At 40.3% G+C, this 12156-nt stretch overlaps 1 protein-coding gene across 4 annotated transcripts in view; it reads left to right on the top strand.

The window, feature by feature from the left end:
• LARGE1 (LARGE xylosyl- and glucuronyltransferase 1) overlaps positions 1 to 12156 on the top strand; it is a 291365-nt gene that overhangs the window by 155442 nt on the left and 123767 nt on the right. For all 4 annotated transcript variants that reach the window (XM_063321577.1, XM_063321581.1, XM_063321576.1 and 1 more), the window contains one exon: positions 1367 to 1490. In XM_063321577.1, the coding sequence (XP_063177647.1) occupies positions 1367 to 1490 (124 nt within the window). The remainder of the gene's footprint in view (positions 1 to 1366; positions 1491 to 12156) is intronic.

Genomic DNA, 12156 nt, shown 5'->3' with positions numbered 1-12156 from the left:
TGGAGAAAGAAATAACTTTCATCTTTTGAGTTAAGGCCAAAAGTGTAATGCAAGTACGTTGGCCTGAACTAACATAGATTTCCTCACTTCTTGTTCACACAGCAGAATGTAGTAGCATCAGTCATCTTCCACTTTAGCCAGCATTTGAAACTAAATGCTTCTCTTTTTAGATGAAAAATATCTGTTAACAAGTACACCCATTTACCTTTATAAATTTCACAGAAATGAGACTCCGCTATTCCACTCTAGGGATCAAAGAAAGGTTGAACTAATGCTAAAGTCTAAATGAACCATCTGTCTTCTTAGTGGCTTTTGCAAACTCTGTCCTTCTCTGCGGACAGGGAAAGTTGCTAACCTAGGGTTAAGCATGGAAGACTGCAAATCATGCCTAACTTCCACTGACAGGTTTTCATACTCCTACCACAGAAGTTGAGTAAAGATCAGACTTTTTTGCTTACTGTCCCTCAAAGAGAGAAGCAAGGTTAAGGGATTCAAACATGGGATTTGTAATGTCCAAGTTCGCATTACTATAAAACTTAGTATGGAATACTATATATATTCCTATATCTATACACTTTGTCCAGCCGTGCCATTCTTGCACATACTGTCTTCACTCATCTTGTTTTGAAGTTTTTCACTTACTCCAAGTCCTATAACTACGTAGGTGAACCTAAATCTGGCGTTTTGAAGTGTAAAATGTTTTCTTTCTTCCTGCTTTTCTTCAACCCTCCCTCCGTCTTAGGAACAAGGATGTGGGGAGATTTACAGTCTCCATTCTAGTCACTAGCCAGTAGCTAGAAGGCACTCACCTGAAACATCTCATTTTGGGTTCCCATAGGACAGCTGTTGATACCCTAAGTTCTCTTTGTAGAAAAGATGTGTGGAAAATCAATGGAATTTCACCTTGTTCAGATGATTGTTTTTTAACCTTCCCTTCCACTCCCACTTCTCCACAGACAACTGTTCTTACCACAAAGATAAATTACCAGGTTGACCTAGAAACTGAAAGCAATCACTTTCACAGCTCAAGTCCCCAAAGGGGGATTAACTTGGCCTTCTTTTAAGGAGCCGGTAGAAGGGACCAGATCCTGAGCTGTTTTAAATCATCACATTCCACTGAAGTCAAAGGAACTATGTTTATTTACAAGCACCCAGAAACTCATCCAGTATTTCTATCATTGTCACGTTTATTCAAATTTTAAGTGTCTTAGCATTTTGGCCACAGAGCAGGACTCCACCGAACATGCTGTATGCTTTACCTTGAGACCTTAGACATAGATAAAGCTTTATAAGTTCTGATGTTGCCCTTTTACAGCAGGAATTAAAAACCTTTGAACTAATGCATTCTTTTCTCTTCTCATATCAGGCGAAACCCACTCCACTTCCACCTCATCGCAGATGCAATTGCCAAACAGATCCTGGCGACTCTCTTCCAGACATGGATGGTCCCTGCTGTGCACATAGACTTCTATGATGCAGATGAGCTCAAGGTAAAGACAAACACAAGTGTTACTCATACGCTTCTGGTTTCATGTGATCCCATTTTTATTCATCCCTCTGGATTGGTGACTTGTGGGAGAACTGCTGGCTAAAATATTCTCCCTGGCTAAAACTAATTCTAGCCCACATGATTGTAGCCCCAGTTACACTTAACTAGAAGATACCAAATGGCTAAAATCAGTGCAGTTTCTCTGCTAATGGAATATGTTGTTTAGCAGCTTAGAATTTTACCTGCTATCAAGAGGATTATGGTTGCCCAGGTTGATTTGCATCTGATCACGTTATGTTCTCTAAGGTTGCTTCTTTCTAGTAGCAATTCTGGAATCTTAAGTATCTTACTCAATAAGCCCAAGGTTGTTACTGGAAACACTCAACTACCCAGCATTCCTTCAGCATGGGTGTGTAACACCGTTAGTACATAACACTCTGATGAGATATTAATACTACATTTTGAAATACCTACCTTTTTTTTTATCTGGATGCCCTTTCAAAAGGACTGAATATGAAGAGAGTTCCAAGGGGGAAAAAAAATCACTTACTCAAAGCATAAAGTAATTATCTTTTCATAGTTAGAAAGTTTAAATTATATCACGGAGGCACAGCATCACAGCATTGAGTTCGAGCTGCACGTTTTTTAGCTGTGGAGGTAGAATGAAGTATTCAGATTTTAGCATTTGGAGTTGGTGGCAATAATTTGTATGACTTATCAGGCTGATCTGAACAGCACCCTGAAACAAGGAAAAAACAAAATTTAGCAAATTGCTGTGCTAATTAAGGGGTAAATTCAAAGCACACTGTGTTGTAGAATCTTGAGTACAAGCAGTTGTAGAACAAGATGGAAAAGGGAAAAAATGATCCTTGAGAAAAATATTTTGTTTCTAGCTGTTTTTTATCGTTTTATTGGTCCTTCCACATGAAGCTATAAGCAGATATTAACCTAATTAGCTAGAGATCTCCCTTCTGTTCTTTATAGCTTTATAGCAAGGAGGAGGTTTGTTCTTGTAAATCTTGTATGTGTCTATACTGCATGTGCTTTTCTGCAAATTGTAGGATTTTACAGTGCTTAATTAGCCTCTCAGCTGGGCAAGACAGACCTCTTAGTGTTTTCCTTCTGGTCACTGGGGTATGGTGCAATCTAGTTAAGCAAATAATAACCAAGAGAGCTTACTTCAGTGATCCCCAACTTGCTGATTTATAGGCAAAACACTGTGCAGATATGAGGCTACATAGAAAAGTCTTGTTTTGTCCCTCCATCTTCACTCAACTTTAATTTTTATGTGGCTGATGACCTAAAACAACATGGCACTGCCCTGCATGTAACACACAAGCTTTAGGTTGGGGACCACTTTCTTACTGGATGCAAGTATTGATGCATAAATACAACTTTACAGGTCCACCACTCTTGCTCAGAGCTCATCATACTGCATACCAAGCAATTTCCCTGATTTCAGTTGTCAAAAAACACAGTATAAAGTAGTACTCAGCATAGGTGAATGTGACAGACACTGCCAAAGGACAGCAAAGAGTTGTAAATATAAATGGAGTTTAAAAAAACACAAGTGTGATGCTGGCTCATATCCAGATCATCCTGCAAGTTTTAGCAAAGAAGACAGAAGAGCTGTTTACAGACAGCTGTAGGAGCTCATCTCATGTGTTTCCTACATAGCCTCCAGAGAGGATTTAATGATTATTTTGGGTTCATGTGTTTCACCTCTCTTCTTGGGAGCTATATTAGGCTGTCCAGTCTTATGAAAACGTAGATCTGATGCTGGAATGTTTACTAGAAGTCCTGCCTTTTTCTAAAGTGACCTATGAATCCAGTGTTACAGTATATACTATGTTTCAGTTTTAATGACCCTCCATAGCTCTTATTTAAACTTGTAATCAATACCAATTGTTGACACTTAAAAGGGTTTAAACTGAACAGTAGCTTGAGAATTTTCTGCTTAGCTTTCATTCACCAATGTTTCATCATTTTGGAACACATTTTAGCTGCTACAGAAAACATTTCATTTCATATTTGGTTTTTTCCCTTTGGATAAGTATGAGCTTCCAGCTTCTTACTTCTAATGCAGCAGGAGCTGGCATGTTAGCTTAATACCTTAAGTCCTGGGAAAAGTCCTGCTTCTGCTCAAACAGTGGAAGGGAGCACATAATGTTAGATCCTCCATAAATAGTATGGATGCTTTTTTGTTTTCAAGTAGCTACTTAGAATTCAGTCATCACCTTCCACTAGAGTATTAATTTTTTAAAAGGCAGAATTTTGAGACTAAAGTACTTGGCAATGTTTCTTAATATATCCTGCAGTTCTTAAAATGCATGCTCTTTAGCTTTGAGTTAGAGTAACCAGTGTCCTGAAGGAAGGTGTAAAAAATAAGGCTCTTCAGTAGGTGTTGTTTTCTCTCAGGTTTTAGAGGAGAACTGGATGCTTCATCGCAGAAAGGGCAGACAAGGTACCTCTGGTTATCCCAGAATTTCTAGGGCCAGGAAACCAGCATATCCACTTTATTTGTTGCTGTGAATTAAGCATGTCAGATGTTCCTTTTAAATTTTAGAGAAGACCGACTTTTACTTGTGCAAGGTGACACATCTGTTCATGTTCATCGTGCACCAAAAAGAGCGAACATTCATTCTCTCCCCGGGTGTGGGTGCTGCCAAACTAACATCAGCCTGCTTGGAAGAGGGGTAGAGCACTGGAAAGGATGGCCAGGGAGAGGTCTATATTGAGGCACGTGATAGGGGATGAGGCAAAGGGGAGGAGACTTGGCTGTGGAGCTGAGCCAAGATAACAGCATTTCCAGGAAAAGGGTCAGACACAGTTGAGATGGGAGCTTGCAGCGTATATTTCTTTTAAACATCTAGTTTGATGATGGTAACAGACAGTTCTACTAAGGTGCTTGTGACCTCCCCCAACATAACTTGGCCTGTGTCCTCATTGCCTTGCCAATAACCACAAGGGAGATCTGTGCTTAAAAGCTCTCCCTCAACTTAAAAGCTGTTCAGATTGTGAACTGTACTGCCAGTGCCACTCTCTCCCATTAACTGAACTTGCTACATGCAGTTAGTAATCAGCAATAAGCATCCTTGAAGTGTGGGCAGCTAATAACTGTGCCAGTAATTGAGCCATTCCATAGCTGCAGACTTCAATCTTGTTCTACTCAGTATGGCCCACACATAACTCTTCCAAATTTATGTGGTCACATATGGCTGTGACTACAAACTGGAAAGTTACTTGGCAATGTAGATTCACTTTATGTGATCACATTGGCCGTGTTATTCAGCTTTGGTCCTGATGCAGTAGATGTAGCTATTACAACAATGCATCCCACAAAATAACTGGAAACTGAAAATTGTCTTCTTTGAACACTAAATAAAAGAAAAAAACACACCTGTGAAAAACATTGATCTAAAGACCCATTACAGCTGTGGCTTGCAAATTTCAGGCTGCATGATACTGTGGGTTTTTTCAGTTCAGTCTTACATGAGTAAACTCCAGACCTAATTACTGAAGATGTGCAACGTGACCGCTCAGCTTCTATACTTTGTTATTCAACATGGAATCTCATATCAGTTTGCTCACAAGGAAGTATAGGCATTAAACCCATTGTGATCTGCATTGGCCCAGAGCAGAAGGAGCAGCTGATAAAGCAGTACTGTATGTGTGATGTGTGGAATACAGATGAGGCGAGTTTGTTTTCCCAGATGTTGCCTGACAAACTGCTGACAACATCAAGTGAACTGAGGGAAGCGGCAAGTAGAGTGAGGACTTGCCTGCTCTGCTGTGGGTGAATCATAGAGTCATAGTCATAGAATCATAGGGTTGGAAGGGACCTCTGGAGATCATCTAGTCCAACCCCCTGCCAGAGCAGGGTCACCTACAGCAGGTTACACAGGAACACGTCCAGGTGGGTTTTGAATGTCTCCAGAGATGGAGACTCCACCACCTCTCTGGGCAGCCTGTTCCAGTGCTCTGCCACCCTCAGGGTAAAGAAGTTCCTCCTCATGTTTAGGTGGAACTTCCTATGTTCCAGTTTGTGCCCATTGCCTCTTGTCCTGTTGCCGGGCACCACTGAAAAGAGCCTGGCCCCATGTTCCTGACACCCACCCTTTAAGTATTTATAAGCGTTGATAAGGTCCCCCCTCAGACGTCTTTTTTCCAGACTGAAGAGACCCAAATCCCTCAGCCTTTGAATCTTGATGGCTCAGATAAATGTAGTCTCGTCATCAGTGGTAAAGCAGAAGAGCCATGTCCTTGAAATAGTTCAGCCCACAAACGGGCTGCAATTGTTCTGTGAACTCTAAGGCAGGGTTGGTGAATAGTTTTTTGCAATAGATGAGCATTTGACCTGAAAGTGAAGCGTGAAAAGCTTCATACTTTGCTGCATATATGAACAATATTCCAGCTTTTACTCTTCCATGAAACAACAGACCACAAATCTCACTGCCAGTGCTGCCTTAAGTGATCTCATATCCAAAATGTTGATGTAGTCTGCACATTTAGTCAAAATCTCTGTGATCCAGAGAGAAAAACCAAGCTGGCATAAGGCATGGCATATATATTACTTAACTTTAGGCATTTACTTAAGCAGGAGATGAGTCACTCCTTAACCACTTCCATCTGAACTGTGAAGGTAGTTCACTAGGTCAGACATTGACATCATTTGGTCAGATAGATGGGCATGGGCTATGAGATTTAAGCAGGAAAATCAAGTTTAATTTTTTAATTATAATTGTAGTGTAGCTGGGTCTCAGAGATGTGCTTGTGCGTGCTCCCAATGCACTTAAGTTACTAATTCCCAGGGTGGTCCAGGAACTCCCAGGCTAGTCATCTGCATAGATGAGGAAAGGGGCTGAGACAGCAGACAAAATTGAAACGAAGTGATTGACTGTACTGCTGGCCATCTGCACAAGAAGTATTTGACAGATTGTTACAGGAGCTCTCACAGTGGGAATTTCAGACAGTTCTTGAGATTTCCTAGGCAGTCCCTGCAGTGCCTAGACCAATTTGTATGCTTAAATGTGTTGATTAACATCCTGGGTGGAGAATCTGGTTGTCCCAGAAATTTCCAGACAGTTCCTGCTGCAAAATTAATCACTTGTGCAAGGGTAAGACAATCAATAGAAATAGTTCCTACATATGTAGAAATGATCATGTAGGATAGTCTTCTATACTACTTAAGATAGTCAAAAAATGTTTTGTATGTAGGTTAAAATAATCTATAGTGATGGATTATGCATGTCCTGCAGTGGTCATGTAGGACCACAGGCCAGATGGATTATAAAAATTGGACAGAACCATGTTTTAGGGAGTCTCACACAATCCAACTAAGATGTCTCTGCAAGGGCCCTTACCATGGAGACTCTCTTCACCATCTAGACAGCAGCCGAGTGTCCTGTTTGACAAATTGTATTGTCCATGCAAGAGTTAGCCTAAGCTGATATCCCAATAATGTTAGCTTTTTTAACGTATGCTTGTTTGTAACTGTCTGTGCAAGGAACGACACCAAAAGCAAATCAAATGCCATGAATTTTTTTGCTGCCAGTGGAAGCTTTTCCAATGAATGGTAGCATTGATGGGGCTCTATGTGTCATACAGTGGCATATACCAATTTTGGAACCATCTTCAAACAAATACTTCCAACAGAACTGCAGATACCACCTGCTGAACGCGGGAGGGAGGAAGCTGATTGACAGTTGGGAAGATGTGAAATGATATTTGATGAACAGATTATCAGCTTAGTGTTGGTCACATCAACTGCAGAGGGTAACAGTGACAGCAGTGTTGATAAAGCCTTGAGAAACAAAACTGCCCAGCATTTTCCTGTGTTCCACCATCTTCCTGGTCAAGCAGTTCCACTGGATGTTGCAGAAGCATCCGTCCATTACAATTTATTTTCCCAGGACTAATGACTGGCTACTAGCTATGATGGATTATAACAGTTAGACTATATTTGCATTGCACTGCATGCAGGTTATATATTGTTCAAGGGCAGTGCGTGATTGTTTATTTATGAACTAGTTCACTCTATGCCTCAGAGGCAGACACACAAAGTTATAAAGCAGACACACATTACTTTCCTTCCTTTCTTTTCCACTTCATATGCAAGATCTAATTGCTATTAATGCAATACAGGATGTGAAACACAGCATCTGTTTATGTTTACATTCATTTACGCAGTGGTAAGTATTCAATTAAAGTGTTTCTACAGCACTGCGGTTTTGGTCAAATACTGTCACATGTTACGGTGGGCTTATGATGCTCCTTCATTTCACCAGCCTTTTGTCTTTCTATAAACTGGCCTACTGAACATGTCAGTGAAATAATAGGCATAGACTGCTGTTTCTTCCTGCCCTTTTCCTTTCTCTTTTAAAGAATGATTATTTTTTTCTAATGCAAATTTAAGATTTTGAAAACCAAAGTCTATAATCAAAGCATTGTACAGATTTTCATAACTTGCACGGCTTAGTTTTAGACTTGAATTCCCACATTATAGTTGAGATTTTGTGTATTTGCCAATGAACATAATGCATACTAGAGACGTGAAGTCTCAGGTGATAAAATATACTTGTGGTTGTGACACAATGCTACCATGCTAAGAACAGGGTCTTTTATCCATGGTTTTCAGTACAGATGACTGGACATTAACAGACCAGGTTTTGTAAGCCAAGATATTTTCCTTCAGCCTGCTTGGGAGGAAATGAGTATCCACCAAGAAACAGATAGCAATTCAAACTCCCCAGCACAGTGGAACCTTTGTGAAGTGGTCAGAATCTATCCATGCAGACTGAGTAGCCTAAGTAGTACTTCCTCTGCCCTCCCTGTCCCTCTTCTGCAGGAAAAAAAAATCCATGCAACATTACAAATTAAAAATAGATGTGTTTTCCGTTATTATTCAGGCCGAGAATATGAAAAAAGTAATTTTGTGTAAAATCACACTGGGTCTTAAATTCTGCCTATTCAAAACAGGCAGTGATGAAAGAAGTGATGTAGAAATTGGTGAGGCAGGTCAGAAACTGGTCATGAGGATGGGAGTCATGGTGCCGCTACTGACTTCCAGCTGTTGTCATCTGCTTAGTGACATCTAGCTTTCAGGAGCAGCCTCACCTCTGACTTTGTCTGTGGAGGGAGGCAAGATACTAAAAGTGGAATGGCATTTTGCAGATTTTTGTGTCATTTTTCCTTGGATTTACAAGTGTTGTCGGTTAATTTGAGATTTGGAACTGTAAGAATTTGGTATACTGGGGTGAAGCCCAATGTGATGAAAGAAGGTGGAGCGTTTCCTGGGCCTCTTTCCAAGGGTCCCAGTCCACCCACTGAGCTATATTGTGCAGTGCTTCTACTGCACAACTGGCTATTCCAAAATAAATCCTCATGTCTGCCTTTATAAACCCCTTTCCCACTGTTGCTGGTGCTTTAGAAACATGGGAGTTCTTTCTTAATTTTATAACCTACCTCTAACTGTTGTGGGCTTCTCTGTAGCTCCACCTTTTTCTTGATGCTAAGGAAAAGCAGCACAGTCACTATGTACTACCTCCGCCAGGAAGCCAGGGTAGCTGTTCTTTGTAACATATGTGAAGTGAGAAATAAGGAGCCAACTCCCTTCCAGTGCCATCACCCACATTTGTATCGTAGTAGCTGACTCTGACATTTGAATAGCAAGGATTCCTGCTTGGCATTCAGCTTCTTAAACATCACTCTTATTGCAGCAACGTGTGCTGCATCTCCAGGGCAGGCTATTTTAGCAGAGAATGAGAAAAAGATGAATTACTGCACATGAGATTTTCCAGAAATTATTCAGTTTGACAAAAATTATCCAGTGTGCCCTGGAAAAAAAAAAAGAAGTTAAAAACACGCAGTGCCTCAAACTGACTGCTGCAGCTATTGTTTGTTCTATTTACAGCATTATGTGCCCATTACAGCAACAGCTTTCTCAGAACTTTATAATCCATCTGTGAGAAATTAAAGCATTTTGCTGTCCTAACGCTGGACATATAGAAATTATTTAACACTTTGATCTGCATAAGGGGTATAGGTTGTATATCCCCTGTACTTGCTGGGAAGAGTTAATGGTCATCCTGTGTTCCAGCACAATTTCTTGGTACTAACAGATAAGAAGCTGCAAAGAACGTATAATGACTACGGTCTTAGACCTTAATGGCTTTTCGCTTGCTCATAAAGATACCTCCTTGTCATAGGGCATTTGATTTCTGATAGAAAAACAGCAGTGACTGTTCAAGGCATTCCTATTCAGGATTGGTATTGATGTGAGCATTTTAAAAAAATGTTTAGTTTTTGCTTTTAGATTTACAAAGAACTGAAGTGTATATATTTCCATGTCTGATTGATAAGCTGAAAAAAGACAGCAGGCTGGAAGGACTCCAAAAATATCCTTGATTGACCACCAGGGAGCTGGAATTGTTAGAATCCATCATTTGTGAAGTACTTGGCATTGCTTGTTTCTAAGAAGCAACTGAAATTCAGGGTAGTGTTGCATGGTAGTTCAGATGTGAGTTTCTTCCCACGGAGCACTCCAGCAGGCAGTGTGGGCAGAAAGTATTTGGAAGGACTAGGGCTGAAGTGGTCATTATTGTGGTGAAAAATGATATTCATCTTACCAGGGCACGCCTCTTTGTGTGACACTTTTTCACAGCACTTTTCACAAGCTGTGCTGTGCGTCTGCCTGAGCACGAGCACACAGTGAAATGAAGTCACGCCTCTCATAGGTCTTCTGAGATCATCTCAGCCTCCTGGGTAAGGGCATTCAGGCTGATTTGGAGTTTGAGTACCTGCTTCAAAGGGGAGATATATAATAAGGTTATTAATTTGATGACACTGATGGTACCTCTTTTTGAGTCTGCTTGATATGAGAACATTTGAATTTCTAAATTGTGAAATTTCATTTCTATTAGTGGAGATATCACTTTTCAGATCAAACTGACTTAATCCTGCAAAAGTTTCATTTTTTGAGGGTAAGATGATGGTGTCTATGTCTCACCCTTTCAGCAGCAAAGATGAAAACTCAGCAGTGTTTCGATCCCCTGATAATTTTCCCATATACTGTTCCATTACTTCAGGTTTGACCCCGTTCACAGTTGAATGGATTCCACAGTTTTTAGCTGATACAGTTGAAAGCCTTTATAAAATAGTTCCAGCTGTATTCATCAGCCATTTAAGGTCTGTCTTCACCTGTCTTTCTGACTCCATTTTTATCTGATGGTCCTTAGGGTGAAAATACAAGATTACATGGAATTAGGGTGACACCGGTGGCCTTAGCCCTCACACCAAAAGGTTCAAGAAGTGTAAGAGGTACATGCCTGCTACATGGACACTTCCTTTAAACACCACTCATGCAAATTCACTGTTATCTGAAGTATTTGACCAATATTTAACCAGAACCTAGACGAGAAGCTAGACTGGTGTCAGGAACATCAAGCTCAATATTTCTTGCTTTGGAGGAGCCCAGCTTTCCCAATAATGTCTTTATTTTCTTCAGATTGTTTCTCTAGTTAGTGCTGCATTGTTTGAGAGACAACTTTTCTCTTTCTAGTAACAAAAAAGTAATACTTCCCCCCCCCCCGCCCCGTTGCATTCAGTGCTTCTTATACTAGGTTATTGTTAGTATTGCTTGTTCGTAATTATAATATATTTTATCCTTTATTATCCTTTTTATCCCAGATGTATTCCTGGAGCTTTTCATCTCCAGGAGTTTTGATCTATTATAATACTTACCATTGGAGAAAAGAAGACTGCTTCATGTAATTTTTGTTCTCTTGAAGTAATAATTGCAATATAAGAAGTTCCCACTCACCTGGCCTCCAACCGTGCAGGATGGAGGATGATTTGTTTTCCTGCAAATTCTCTGCTTTTGCTGAAAACAGGAGAACTAATAGTATGTGATATGGCATTTATTCCACCAGCTGGATGTGTGTTCCACCCATTAATGGCCTCTTTCTTGGTGCAGCATTTTCAGCTGTTGAAGTTTCACAGTTCTTGTTCTGAAGGTAGAAACAGTAAATGTTCAGGTCTGGAGAGAGGTGATTTTACTGGTGAGATGCCCGATAGTAGCTAGTGATTTCCTTCTGAATAGAAGAATGAATCCTTTTTTCCTGTCTGTATTTGCTATGTTTTGACTTTATATTAGGATGTCAGAGTTCTGGTGGAAGCTGCATTCCCACATCCTTTCCACAAATCATCTTCTCTGCAACCCTGGCTGTTGCATTGAAGTTAATTCTGTTCTGTTTTGTATTGGATACAAACAGGAATAGATCTTTCAGTTGTAAAAGGGTGAGAAGTCCTTCATTCAACATTTTTGGGTTTTAGTTGGGGATTTTTTTTGAACATGACAACTAATATTTTAGACCTGCAGTCTCCTGCCAGGCATTACTTGGTTAATAATAGCCACTGTAAGTGTTCTGCTACCTTCTTTCATCATCCTTAAAAAAAGGACTCTTGCACAAAATCCGGTAGGGAAAAAAAGAATCGCACTTCAGATACATTTTTGTCACTGAGCTGAGGCTCTTGTCTATCCAACATAACACATGTTTATGCAGGAGATGGTGTTGTTTTTTATTCTGGACAGCGCGTCTTGATGACACCTGTTTAATACCCTGACATTGTGCAAAATACAGATTGGATGCCTCTGGACTTTGACCCTA

This window comes from Chroicocephalus ridibundus, chromosome 1 (assembly GCF_963924245.1).
Source record: "Chroicocephalus ridibundus chromosome 1, bChrRid1.1, whole genome shotgun sequence".
NCBI lineage: Eukaryota > Metazoa > Chordata > Aves > Charadriiformes > Laridae > Chroicocephalus > Chroicocephalus ridibundus.
The sequence above is the reverse complement of the archived record's forward strand: the minus strand, read 5'-3'. Positions and strand labels throughout refer to the sequence as shown.